At 43.6% G+C, this 14,640-nt stretch overlaps 1 protein-coding gene across 1 annotated transcript in view; it reads left to right on the top strand.

The window, feature by feature from the left end:
* Positions 1–14,640, top strand: part of OBSCN (obscurin, cytoskeletal calmodulin and titin-interacting RhoGEF) — a 291,804-nt gene that overhangs the window by 194,879 nt on the left and 82,285 nt on the right. Inside the window, exons 78-86 of the mRNA XM_073329682.1 lie at positions 1,209–1,348; positions 1,954–2,154; positions 4,918–5,000; positions 5,906–6,079; positions 7,150–7,309; positions 8,196–8,312; positions 10,049–10,213; positions 11,249–11,407; positions 12,996–13,173. Coding sequence (XP_073185783.1) covers positions 1,209–1,348; positions 1,954–2,154; positions 4,918–5,000; positions 5,906–6,079; positions 7,150–7,309; positions 8,196–8,312; positions 10,049–10,213; positions 11,249–11,407; positions 12,996–13,173 — 1,377 coding nt within the window. The remainder of the gene's footprint in view (positions 1–1,208; positions 1,349–1,953; positions 2,155–4,917; positions 5,001–5,905; positions 6,080–7,149; positions 7,310–8,195; positions 8,313–10,048; positions 10,214–11,248; positions 11,408–12,995; positions 13,174–14,640) is intronic.

The raw sequence follows: 14,640 nt of genomic DNA, 5'->3' as shown, positions 1-14,640 counted from the left end.
TGCTCTACAGGCCTGGCTAACAGCCAGTTGGCTTTCAGCTCATGCAGTAGAGGCTCATGGACTAAGCTCCAGAGGCCCAAGTTTCAGTCCCGCCCGCCACCGACCGGGGTCTGCTAGCGTTACATAAGTAGTTGGCAAGTGTGAATACAAAGCAGAGCAGTCAATCATCAGGTTTGGGTTGAGTTTTAAATCTCATCTATGAAACAATTGTTTTGCACATAATAACAACAATAATAATATAACACTAATAAGAGATTCATCAGGTAGAGATCAATTCCCTGACTTTTCTTTATGCTGTTTCTGGAACTTCTTTCCAGGAAAGTTAGTATCTAGAGTTGAAAAGGGACTTTTCCATACAGGCATAAACTTTCAGTTTTGTTTTAGTGAAAATACAAATTGAATAAATTTTCACGTATTTTTCAGATGTTTTACCATGCTTGTGAATTACTAGGCTAAAGAGGATTAATCCAGTGGAATAAGCATGTGTCTGAGGGGACTAGAACTCCTGAGCACTAATCTCTGCTCTGCCATTACTTGCCATGTAGCCTTGGGCACATCATTTATCCTCTCTTAATCATAGTTTCTTCACCTGTAAAATGGGGTTAATGATATTTGTGTATCTACTTCACCAGAGTGTTGTGAGGGTTAATCAGGTAGCGCTGTGAATAATATAAACCCCATGTAAGTACTAACTACTGATTATTATTACCAAAGCTATGTCGGCCAAAATTTCATTGACACAAAAACTGCTCCACACCACTCTGGCAATATAAATAGGCCTCAGAATGGCAATAGGTTATATTTACGTGCATTTTCAGGCCCCATATATATGACTAGGGAGATATAAAGTGGTCTCATGTAAATGAGAATTAGGTCCATATGAAAGTTAGAATCTTTCATAGTCCTGTTGCTCTTTCAGCAGTGTTTGAATTTACAGTGATGGTATGGGCCCTCATCCTGCTGTGTTATCTCTCTACAATCCAACTGAAGTAAATCATGTAATCTCAGGGACTTCAGATGCCCAATATGCATATGCCGTCACAATTATTAACAGGAGCTTATGTACTGGATGATGCAAAAGGTCTGTCCTGGGGATATTTGATTTTGTGAAGACTTAAAAAAATCCTATGGATTTGAACCCTATTTGATTTTCACAAGAGAGCAGTCTCTCATCTGTGTACCTGTTTCCCCACTGTTCTTCATTTCAGCCACACTTCGAGTGCCTGGAGCAGACAGTGATGATGAATCTAAGACGCCATCCCCATCTCCACGCCATGGCAGATCTCGACCTTCCTCAATTGTTCAGGAGTCTTCCTCTGAATCTGAGGATGGGGATTCTAGAGGGGAGGTACAGTGCACACACGAATAAACGTCACACAAGTGTTTACTAGGCGAAAGGATTAATCATTCTGAGTAAACAAATCTAGGGTATTTTAAGGGTTTCCATCTTAAAAGGAGGTCAGTGGTTTAAGGTGAATGGTCTAATACATGGAACACAGGACTAAGGGTATAAAGTCACGCTTTCGCACGCAGTGCATGGTCTCAAACAGGTTGCGTAGGTCAATGTTTTCAATAGCTTCTGTTCATTTGGGGGTCTCAAATTTTAGTTACTCAACTTGAGACGCTCCGGGCTTGACTTTCAAGGTGCTGAGCCCTCACAGCACCAAGTAATGTCAACGGGAGCTGCAGGAATTCAGCACTTCTGAAAATCAGGGCCTGGGTATCTCAAGTTGGGCCACTCAAGTTAGTGGACTTTTCTTTTTTTTAATTCAGCCTTAACGTTTTTGAATTTCAGTTTTCCATCTGTAAAATGGAGGTAGTGATTCTCTTCTGTCCTCCAGGGGTGGTGGGGATGAAGTATTTAACACTGGTAAAACGTGTTAATTGCGTGCTATTGCTATTATCAGAACCTTGCTTTCATGCACACAAATAACTCTCTTTTCATGCTTGTAGATTTTTGACATCTACATGGTCACGGCTGACTATGTGCCCATTGGAGCTGACAGGGAAGCCATCACTCTGAAAGAAGGGCAGTATGTGGAAGTCCTTGACTCTGCTCATCCTCTAAAGTGGCTAGTCAGGACCAAACCCACTAAATCCAGCCCCTCTCGGCAGGGATGGGTGTCGCCGGCTTATCTGGACAAGAAGTTAAAGGTGATTGATCTTCCTTGTTTTATTTTTTTTATGGAAACTGTTTCCTTTGCATGGTAGAGCAGTTCCCTGCTTGCCTTGGCTGTCGCTGAGTTTCCATGAGGGGCAGTTCTACTCTGAAAAGGGAGTATGTAAAAATGGCCCCTTGTACTCATCAGCTCTGCTCCCTGTACCTAGCTAGAGTCCTGTCCTCTGACTTCAATGACAACTGTGTGTGGTTGTTGGTTTTTACTGCAATTGGCCCTGGAAACAACACAGCTACGAGGAAGTGAGCTGGTATCTAGTCTGGTTTGTGTATCATTAATAGAATTATTTACCAAAATCCAATCATGTATATTTGTGTTACCCATGCCCCCCATGCCTTTCCCCAGAGGTTGTACAGGTGTCACTGAGGGCATAACTGGAAGGAAAGCGGGTCAAAAAAGTCAGCAAAATTTTCCTCCATCAAAAATTCTGTTCCATCAAAAACAAAATGTTTTGCAGAAGCATAACAGTTTTGACTAAATTTTCACTGAGAAGGAGCCTCAGGTCCAGGATGGAATTTCTGGTCAAAACTTGAGAATGCCAATAGCCCAGAGGTAGGAGACCCAAATCAGGCAGAGCAGGGACCTGTGCATTGCTCTCCCACATCCCAGGGGAGTGCCCTAACCACTGGTCGTATTGGCTATGCTGGGGTTGCTCCGACGTAACTCATGGGCTGATTTTCCCTGCAGAAGCCCAGTGGATGGTGAGTAAGAAGAAAAGAACCCAGCTTGACAGTCAGATCTCAGGTTTCAGAGTAGCAGCCGTGTTAGTCTGTATTCGCAAAAAGAAAAGGAGTACTTGTGGCACCTTAGAGACTAACCAATTTATTTGAGCATAAGCTTTCGTGAGCTACAGCTCACTTCATAGGATGCATACTGTGGAAAATACAGTGAGGAGATTTATATACACACAGAACGTGAAAAAATGGGTGTTACCATACACACTGTAAGGAGAGGTTTCAGAGTAACAGCCGTGTTAGTCTGTATTCGCAAAAAGAAAAGGAGGACTTGTGGCACCTTAGAGACTAACCAATTTATTAGATTAATAATAGTCTCTAAGGTGCCACAAGTCCTCCTTTTCTTTTTACTGTAAGGAGAGTGATCACTTAAGATGAGCTATTACCAGCAGAAGAGTGGGGGGAGGGGAGGGGAGAGAAAACCTTTTGAGTGATAATCAAGGTGGGCCATTTCTAGCAGTTAACAGGAACGTCCGAGGAGCAGTGGGGGAAGGGGGGGAAATAAGCATGGGGAAATAGTTTTACTTTGTGTAATGACAGTGTAATGTCATTGTAATGTGTAATGACACATCCATTCCCAGTCTCTATTCAAGCTTAAGTTAATTGTATCAGTTTGCAAATTAATTCCAATTCAGCAGTCTCTTGATGGAGTCTGTTTTTGAAGTCTTTTTGTTTTAATATTGCGACCTTTAGGTCTGAGATTGAGTGACCAGAGAGATTGAACTGTTCTCCGACTGGTTTATGAATGTTGCATTTGCAGAGCTGGCAGTTAGAAAGGCCATATTTTTATTTGTAAATAGAGTGCGTTTGACCGGGAGTCACAGATATAATACACTCGGCATCCTATCATGTCTTGTTACACAGTAGTTTGTCATGGTATAATGATACTTTTAAATTCTCAGCCCTCCTGCATTTGAGCAACAGTGCTCCATTGCCCCCAAAGGAAACATGGGTCTCCCCAGTTTGGGATGTTTTATGCAGAGAAACAACATTGCTCAGTATTCCTTCTTCCAAACTAAGCCCTTCTTCTTGGAGACTGGCTGCCCTTGCTAATTGCCCCTTCCTGTTTTATCATCTCTGTAAGACAAGTTATCATTCCTAATAATGGTAGATTCCCCTGAGCTTCCCTGTGTTCCCAGCTACACACTTGCGTAGCCACTGCCCTCTCTTTAGCTTGTATTGCCATATACTTATTAATTTAATGTTGTTTTAAAAATGTGTGTATTAAACTAGTCTAGTCTCATGAGATGTGCTATTTGCTTTTTACACCGAATTAAGGCTCCTTACAATAAGAGTCAAGAGTTCTTCAGTCTGAAATAACACATGTGCCCAGTTCAATGAAAAGATCACATGTTTGGAGCTAGAACCCCAAAGTCCATCCATCTAGTTTCTTATATTGGCACCCCATCACCATAATCTCTGCTTCCATTATCCCTTTGGCCTTTAAGCACTTTCAGGTTAATACAGTGGTGTGTGACAGAGTGTAGGTTCCCATGGAACAAATCCAGTTCAGTTGTCAGTGGAACCCAAACCAGGGACCTTCAGCACCAAAAAGCACAAACCCCTACCAGATGAGCTTCAGAGGTTAACTCCATCAGCTGTATGTACCAGTCTGCTATTCTTGATGGGTCCAGCTACCAGAAGGCGGGCAAGATGATCCCAGACACTCAGTCACGGACATGTGGATTCACTGTTCTGTAAAACATCTTCCCTATCCTTTCTCCTCCCTCCCAGAGCCAGAAGAGTCTCCCAGTGCAAGCCCTGCCCCAAGTAACACTGTTTGAAACCCTGTTGGTGTTGCTGTCTGGCAGTGATCTACAGCTTTGTTACTGGCAGATTATTAACCTTTACAAAAATGGTTTTTTGTGGCTGTTGGTTAGGGACAGAAACAAGCTGCATGTGACAGCGCCATGCCTGAAGTTATTCTGCACACGTGCTTCAGTTACATGATACAGGCATTCCCGCTCTGTTCCTTAGAGAACTGATGTTTCCTGTTTGTCTGTTAGTTGTCACCAGAGTGGGGCACGTCGGAAGCTCCCGAGTTCCCCGGCGAATCTGTTTCAGAAGATGAATATAAAAGGAAGCTGAGGTGAGCACTTTCTGATTTGCACTGCTGCCTTTCAGGATAGTGCCATGTGAACTAACAGGGATGCTTGGGTCTGAGGCTTCTCCCAAAGGATCCGCAAATTCCATTTGCGCCTCTAGGACTGTCTGATGAAAGCCCAATTTCTTTGCTGCTAAATCTCACCCGCTCCCCTCCCCCAGAGTCCCGCTAAGCTCTTGAGGCTTCCAACCTACAGCAGGGTTTAAACATTTGAATTCTAAGTCTCTACTGATTTAGGTTTGGGGGAAATGCCATGTGATCTAAACCAGCTTGGGAGCAAGATTTGTTTTCTTGTCCAACCTGCTTGTTCCTCGCATATTGTCCTATGGCTGAGTAGTTAACTCCTTGGGATTTCATAGAAGGCTCTGCGGTCCCTTCCAGTATAACTAGTTCTGCCCTGCGGGTGCTCTGGGTCATAATATAATAACTTAAAGGGAGAGCTGAAGGGTAGCATATAAGGGCCATGTGCAGTGTTCCCGCACTGCCAGGGTGGTCCAACAGAGTGCTCATCTCCTTGGTAAAAATATTTACCTGTATGGCCTCTACACAGCAGCCACACCGCAGCCTGGGGACTGTGCTGCAGTTACCCACTCTTCTTGAAATCCTCTTGTTAACTCAGACTTAACAGGGAGAAAAGCAGCCGCAGCCTCATTCTGGTTATTGGTTACATCCCTAATGCTGGGCACTGATTTATGTAGTCTCCTCTCTGAGGGCCTGAGTCTATGAGGTGCTGAACACCCTGAGTTCTGCCTAACTTCAGGGCCAGTCGAGGTGTGCAGCACACTGCAGCTGGGGCCCTGAAGGAACAGAGCCTGCCCCTCTTGGAAATCAGCATGTCAAGAACAATATTTGTAATTGCTCTTCCCTTTGTCTGTTTGTCTTTCCTGTAGCGTCATTATTCAGGAACTGCTGAACTCTGAGGAGGAGTTTGTCAAAGATCTGCAGTTCCTCCAGACCCATCACCTCCAGTACATAGAGAGCTGTCCGGATGTTCCAGAAACTGTTGCCAGTCAGAAATCTACTATCTTCAGAAATGTCAGTGCTATTGCGAGCTTCCATTCCAAGTAGGTATTCCTGGACGCGTTACCAGTGTTAGTGACAGAATTGCTTTGGTTATGAGGCATGCCGTGGAAAATGCTAAGATTGAAGGGGGTGGATGAGAATTTTAGGAGCCAAGAGCAAGAACACAGGAATGGGAATCAGAAAGTAGTAGTGTTAATACAATCCCAGAGTCTTGAAATTCCTCTTGTTCTGCTGAGCATTTTTTGCCCTGCAAGGCGAATTTCAATGAATAACTATAAAATTCCTATAAAATACACAGCCCCTTCTCTCAGGTGAGATGATTCTTTAAGACTCCGACGCTGTATTTAAGGATGGAGATAGCCAGTGTAGATCCAATACCTACTTTGAATGACCCAATTGTATTCACAAAATGTGGCACATTGTTGTTTTACAGTCAAAAGGGGCCAAAAATCATGCTTGCAATGGACTTACATTCTGGCCATCCTGCAAAAGCCTTGCACACGGTCAGCACAGATTTCTCCTCCCAGCAGCCTGAGCAGAAGGGGGCATAAAATGTGCTAAAAGTTCAACCCCTCGCACAATGTTCCTTTCAAATGTAGCCAAGATACCTAGCCATCAAACTCAGCCACAGCCCCGCTCCATTGAGGAGAGATTTACCTCAGATGCAGTGCTCACAAAACAACTTCCCTTCATCCTGGCCAAATTCTTCTCTTGGTATAGAGAGAGGAGGGGAAATCTCCACTCACCCGCACATGGGAATTCAGGGACACTCAAACTGAAGCACAGGGACAGAAGGTTCCAACTCCCTGCTTCAGTCTGAGCCCCTAAGAACTTCTCTTCCTTTGTCTCCAAGCATTCCTTAAATTCAAGCCGGCCAGGAGGGTCTTCTGTCTAAATTTCAGGTGTGATTAAATTCTTGCCCAATGGCTTTTAAAAGTTTACCTCTGGGTACAATTGCAGTTCTGACAACACAGATCACTTCATCAAGCTGGATTAAACTGAGAGAATATGTATTTAGGTGTAGCGTTCTGGTGAGGTTCTTGTCACGTCTGTGTTCTATTTTCTCTGTGCCAGCTTCTTCTCAGATGTCCCTCTTTCTCCACCTCCACAGTTCCTTCTTCCCAGAGCTGCAGAAATGTGACACTGATGACGACGTAGCTATGTGCTTCATTAAGAATGAGGAGGACTTTGATAAGTACATCCAGTACCTGGTGGGGCGGATACAGGCCGAGTCTGTCATTCTCAGCAAAGCCATTCAGGAGTTCTACAAGGTAGCATATTAACCAAAGTACATGCCACACATCGGGAATGAAGCCTTGTATAACCCCACTGCTTTATGAAATGCAAAGCCCAATGGTGGGTCATACCACTGAATATCTAGGGATTCCATTGGAGTTGCATATATAATATAATATAATAGGATTATTAGATAGGTAGGAAATTATTAAAAAACAGGGTTTAGTAATCTTCACAGTGGGATGAAGCTCTCATTAGTGGCAGAAAAATTCAGAGTAATATTACTGTAAAGAGCCATAGCCACATACGTGCATATTGTCAAGGAGGATCAAACCTAGGACGTTTCATTTGAAAATGCACAAGCTCCTTTAGATCTTAGTAATGATCCACCTGTTCCTGTCTTAGGCCAGCCAGTACTGGGAGTCTTGATCAATACACAGAGACTTTGCAATAATAGTTAACAGAATCTGACGAGAGCTATGGTGCCTTTAAGACGTGCACTGTATGTGGACTCAAGGGTACAATGTTAACCAGATGTCTACGGGTAGAGGAAAGAAGTGTTGCTCCTTCCCATCATATTGTGCCATTTTCTAAGCAGCATATTGCATTTTATTATTAATTATAGCATCAACAGTGTGCTGGGTGCCTTACAGGCAAGTGAAAAGACACAGTCACTGCCCCCAAGCAGCTTACCAAGTCGACAACCAACAGGGAAGGGATGCAACAAGAAAGCAAAGGGGTAGAGTGGTGAGGCTTCACAGTTTTGGAGGGGATTAAGGCTTGTGGGATTTACTCTTTCTTCTTATGCTCAGACTGACTTGCTGGGAAGACTAAGGTATATAGGTCAGTGTTGTGTGATCTTGTCATTTTGGGCCATTTTTTTCATCACAGCATTCTTTATAGTTGTATATTTTCCCCCAGAGATATACAGAGGAAACATTAGCCAGTGAGGATCCGTCCCAGCCACCTATACCTCCACTGCAGCACTATTTAGAGAGACCCATAAACAGGATCCAGCAGTATCAAATTATAATCAAGGTAAGGAGCTTCCAATAGATTCTTACCACTCCTAGTGTGATGGATTTGCCTTCCATTTTGGAGAGCCTTTGGAGAAAATGGACCTGATCAGTTACCCTGGCTTCACACTAGTATAACACCATTGGAATTGCTCTCGAGCAAGGGAGATCAGAATCAGGGCCAAAGTTCGTGCACTTGAATAGTTTTGTAGACTTAAGTCGTTTGAGAAGTTCACAAAGTCTCAAACACCACACGGTTTGCCCAGCTTTAGCTGAATGCTCTAAAAATGGTTACATCCATGAAGAATATAAATTCGCCACGTGTGGCAACATATCTGTTATAAAAGCAACTAGTTTTCAATGCATAAGTCATTGACTTGTCAACAGAGGTAACTTCCCTCCCTGTTTTTTCAGGCAGAATTCAAGGTAAGACAAGGCAGATAATGTAAGAGCTACCTTCCCACCTACTGCAAATCTTTGCTGTTTCAAGAGCTGAGCCCAAAGCAAATCATTTCTAAAGGTTCTGAAACATTTCACTATCTGAGGATTTAATTTATATATATATGTATACATACACACATACATAATATTTGTTGTAATGTTTATTATATACTACATAAAACTGGGCATGTTTAGTCATAAGAAAAGCAGACTGAAAGGGGACCTGATAGACTTCAAATATGTTAAGGGCTGTTCTAAAGAGGATGGTGAAGATAGGATGAGAGGTAATGGGCTTAATCTGAAGCAAGGGAAAGCTTTCTAACTATCAGGATAGCTTATCTCTGGAATAGGTTATGACAGGTTGTGGAATCTTTGTCACTGGAGGTTTTTAAGAACAGATTTGGCAAACACCTGTGATGGATCATCAGGTTTGCTTGGTCCTGCCTCAACCTGGGGGGAGGAACTAGATGATCTCCTGAGGTTCCCTTCCAGCGCTACATTTCTAAGATGCCCTGATTCTATTTTTGGGCTTCTTCTATGCTTCCATGTTCCAGCCAGGACCAGAAGCAGAGTGTCAAAATACCCCTTCTTGTAGTTCTTTCAGTCTGAGTAGAAGGAAATAATATCAGGAGCCCCCAAAATTGCTAAATTTTTACAAATACAGATTTTACAAATTTAAGAGATTTAAATAGTTTGGAGAAGGTTCAAACATGCCTTTGAATTATGCCCACCTGTCTGGTCATACACACCAACATTTTTGAAGGTTCTCCTGATGCTTGTTCGGAGCCACTGTACAAACACTACCTGAAAATGAAAGAGAAGAACAAATGTAATATTTACATTCATTTTGGCAGAAAAGTGTAGGTTGACGATGATAGATATTTGCTGCATGCCCTTCCCTTCTTACTTTCACTGCATTGACGGTTGTATTTTAGCACCATCCCTTGTTTGACTCATTGTGGTGCCTTGATACCATTGTAATAATTAAATTAGAAATACGCTGATAAGTATGTGGATCTCTTCACTGTTCAGTTTTCAGTCAGCCAGACAAGTATCCTACTTGTGGGCTTCACTTCAGCCATGTCTCCACTCAGTAATAACTATTTGAAGGGCGGTGTGGCATGGTTAGTCAAAGAGGCCATGCATGTGGAATGGAAAGAAACTGACCAACAAGTGGTGAAAGAGTGGGGCAAAGGTGGCCCCGCATGGAGAGCTGGATCACAGACTCCCACAGGGTGATGTCTGGACTGCATGAGGATACCAATAGAATGCAAACTCTTGGAAATGTCCAGTAACAGCTGCTTTGTTCACTTGTAGGAATTAATCCGAAATAAAGCAAGAAACAGCCAAAACTGTGCATTGCTGGAGCAGGCTTATGCCATTGTGTCCGCACTCACCCAGCGTGCAGAAAACAACCTCCATATCTCACTCATTGAGAACTATCCAGGGACCCTGGAAATTCTAGGAGAACCCATCCGACAGGTAATTAGAAACTCTGAATGAGGACAGTCAGTGCTTAATGCTCTTCCTGCCTTTGATAGGCCTTAAGTGGTCCATATTCTTTAGTGGCTTCTATACAAATTGTCATTTGAAACAGAAAATCAGCTTAACACCCACCAAAGTGATTATCATTAATTCTGTGTTGTTGCGTATAATAAATTGCAGAATGTGACAGAGATGGACCTTCTGAATTGACTAAGCTTGAGAGCCTCTGAGCATAGAAAGTAACTCCCCTCCCCATGGGTATATAGGTGTTTGTCTTCACAACTCACCATCCAAACAGCAGGAAATCCTGTTTGGGGCATGTTTAATGGCTCATGTCGTGCACCCATGTGCTGATTAAGCTGTCCACAGTATATGTTGTCAAAAATATATGGACCAAATCCTATTCTCATTGAAGTTGATGAGACTTTTCCAATTACACTTATGGAACTAGAATTTGGCCTTAAGATTTCATTGCATATGTTTCCCCAAGTAATACACTTTTGTTTTTAAAGCTCAGTTTTAAAATGCATATCCATTCAAGTCAACGTGGGTAACATTGTATATGCTTTATATGAAATCATGAGATTTGTTTCTCGATATCTTAGCCCTCACAATCCATATAATTTCAGAAGCTCTGTCTGCCTCTCTACCTGTTTCTTTAGAAATGAATGGATGGATTTCAAGATACCACATAGGACATAATTTGAAATTATATTTAATTTTTTTAGTAGCTTTAGCCCTGGTGAAAGATGCCTGGCTGGCAATCCTGGAGATTTATATCGGGTATTTATTTGTAGGCAAAGGAGTAATTTAAAAGATAATGTTGGGACTAAAACTGTACGCAGATTAGGAGTAGTGCCATTTTGAATGCATCACATGTAATGGTAACGATCATCTGCTATGCTGCAATAAAAGCCAAGGTGGATGGGATGGAGGATGGAACACAGAACAATTGCTATTCAGTGATAGAGAGACACCATGAAAGTAGTTCAGCAATCATTTCTACTTATTATTTCCTGCTTTCTTTTCCAGGGTCACTTCATAGTGTGGGAAGGAGCTCCAGGAGCCAGAATGGCATGGAAAGGTCACAACCGACATGTCTTCCTCTTCAAGAATTATATCCTGATCTGCAAACCCAAGCGAGACACCAAGACAGACACCTACAGCTACATCTTCAAGAACATGATGAAGGTCTAACCATTACTTTTACCTCCCCACTAGTACAATTGCTCTCTTTTTTTCAGTCTACTTCTCTCTCTCTTGATATGCAGTTGCTGGTCATCAGAAAACATGACATTTCACTTATCCTTTCAAATTGTTCTTTTGTTTCCAAATTTCCCTACAACACAGATAGAACCTGCATTATCTACTGAAATACATTTGTTAGCTCTCCAAGTCAGGTAGAATATATGTCATAAACCACCAGAGAGCAAACGAACAGGCTTTCACTGCGCAGTAGTGAGGATACATATAAGATGTTATGGTCATCCCAGCAGGAAGCCCACTGAAGCCAATGAAATTAGCCAGGTGGCAAATTTGGACTGAGGCGGTTTCTGTAGTTTATTCAAGTCAGTAAATTGGAATAGTTTCCATTTCAGTCTAATGCTGTACTTCCAATAATTGTCCTCTGCCAACAAAAGAATTGGGCAGGCCCATCTTAAGTCATTTGTCCCCATAGTATAAGAACATCACATAAGAAAATAAGAGCTGCCATGCTGGGTCAGACCAATGATCCACACAGCTCAGTATCCTGTCTCTGACAGTAGCCAGGACCAGAGCTCCAGGGAGAGTGTACAGAACAGGGAAATTCGGGAATGGTCTGCTCCTGTCTTCCACTCCTGGCTTTTACCAGTCAGAGGTTTAGGGTCACCTTGAGAATGGGGTTGCATCCCTGACCATCTTGGCTAATAGCCATTGATGGCCTTATTCTCCATGTCCATCACAACAATGGCAATAAGTTCCACAGGTTAATTGTGTGTATAATTATAAGAAATTCAGAGTGGATTTTCAGAGTGGATTTTTAGAGCTCAACTCCTACTAAGAGTCAATGGGTGTTGGGTGGTCTAACTCCCATAGGCCCCTTTGAAAATCCCCATCTCATTCTTATTTGACAATCACATGCACGGTCTGTGTTTCCCAGCTGGATTGTCTTGCTCTCCGTATGATATCTGCTGTGCAGTTTCTCTTCATGTTGCTACTAGTAGCCTGTGTTGTTTCTCGCTATGAATCATCCTCTAGAATAAAGATCTCAGCGTTGCTGTTCTGTTGATGCTGGCTTGTAGATCATGTGGAATATTCTTTTAACATTAAGTAATTCTTTTTCCTGAAAATAATAATTCACCGGGGTCAGACTTTAAGCTGCCTGTTTGCTATATACAATTAGGTAAATAGCACAAAGCACTACATAGTGGGCTGAATTCTCAATTACACATAGGCCACTTTGCATGGCTCAGGCAGCGGAAAGGGACCTTCAAGAGGGTGTAAATTACATTTACACTCACTTTAATGCCCTTTTGATGTAAATGAGAAGCAGGGCCACTGTGTTCTAGGCAACAACTCTGCATTGGCAATGGGGGATTAGATGACACCTAATAGAATTGACCCCTCTTACATTTTTATGGAGGTGGTTCTGACTCTCAAAGATTAGATCTAGATCTGAACTTTCCTAAATGTTGGGGCTTTGTTAGGAGCCAGGGCTTTGGTTCAGACTCGTGTCTAATTTCTGTCATGCGACTGAAGACACTTAATTGACTTTCTTACTGTCCTCCTGGTCACCCAGCTGTCCCACATAGATGTGAACGACCTGGTGGAAGGAGATGACCGGGCATTTGAGATCTGGCATGAGCGAGAAGACTCTGTCCGCAAGTACCTACTTCAAGCTCGTACGGTCATCATCAAGAACTCCTGGGTGAAGGAAATCTGTGGTATACAGCAACGTATCAGCCTGCCTGTGTGGAGTGAGTATAGTCAGGAAGATCGATTGAACCTCTGCTAAAACTAATTGATGCCTCTCCAGTTCAGAAGTGCAAGTGATGAATGGCTTTGTTGCTAAGATTAGCTCTGCAAGGAGGGGAGAGCCATCACGGCCAGCGTTATACCTCTGACGCTTAACTAAGGGCTGGCCTAATTATGTCAGGGTCTACACTACAGCCTTCCTCCCACCGATGTAAGTGCCATACTACACCGACATCATAACTCTACCTCCATGAGAGGTGTAAGTCTTAGTTGGTGTAGTTAGGGTGACACAGGGTCTGTGTAGACACTGTCCCTTACATTGACTGTTGACTGTTGCGTCAGTTTCACAGCAGGACCTGTGAAATTCACAAGAAAACCAGGCAATTAGGGCCCTGCTGCCCCCAGATCCCTTAGAGAACTGGGCAGAGGGACCCCACTCCCGGCTGGGAGCCAGGGGGAGAATGGATCCCTCTCCCAGCTGGGAGCCAGGGTGAGAAGCCTGGGCAGCTGGACCCAGCTTGGAGCCGGGGCAAGAAGCTCAGGTGACTTCTCCCCACCCCAGCTTCTAGCTAGGAGTCAGGCAGCCTTGTTAATGTCAGGGCTCCCTGAGCTGTAAAATTGACATGGCTGTCCTGCTCCTGTCTGGGAGCAGGGGGAGAGGGGAGTGGGAGAAGCCAGGGCCTCTGGACCCTTCTCCCCAGGGGTAAGAAGCCCAGGGAAGCTTCCCCCAGCTCTCCACTGGGAACAGGGAGTGGAGGTGGGGGGACAGCCCTCCAGGAGCCTGTGGGGGCCTGCCAGGTTCCCGGCAGGCTGCTGCCAGCAGAGCTGAGAGACCAGGCTCTGAGCTCCCGCCACTGCCCCTCTTAGGTCGGTGGACGGTCTCCTGATGAGGACGCACATCATTGACCCAAGGAGGGTAGTTTGAACATAATAATTCACAGGGGTCAGACTTTAAGCTGCCTGTTTGCTATGTACCATTAGGTAGACAACACAAAGCACTACACGGTGGGCCTAATTCTCATTTACACAGAGGGCACTTTGCACTGCTCAGCCTAATTAGTCTGAAATCACCAAGATAAAATTCAAAAAAGAAAAGTTCAAAGTCCTGCACTTAAGAATGAAAAAAATCAAATGTCCAGCTACAAATGGGGAATGATAAAATGGGGAATAATTGACTCGGCAGCAGTACTGCTGAAAAGGATCTGGGCATGATAGTGTATCATAAACTCAATATAAATCAACGTGATGCAGTTGTGAAAAACGCTAATGTCATTGTGGGGTGTCTTAACAGGAGTGTCATCTGTCAGACACGGGAGGTAACTGTCCTGCTCTACTCTGCAGTGGTGAGGCCCCAGCTGGAGAACTGTGTCCATGCTTTAGGAAGCTGAAGGGAGTCCAGAGGAGAACAATAAAAACAATAAAAGGTTTAGACAACCTGGCCTGTAAGGAAAGGCTAAAGCAAATGGGCT

Source organism: Lepidochelys kempii, chromosome 2, assembly GCF_965140265.1.
Source record: "Lepidochelys kempii isolate rLepKem1 chromosome 2, rLepKem1.hap2, whole genome shotgun sequence".
Classification (NCBI taxonomy): Eukaryota; Metazoa; Chordata; order Testudines; family Cheloniidae; genus Lepidochelys; species Lepidochelys kempii.
Note: the sequence above shows the minus strand (reverse complement) of the source record. Positions and strands in the feature narration are given on the sequence as shown.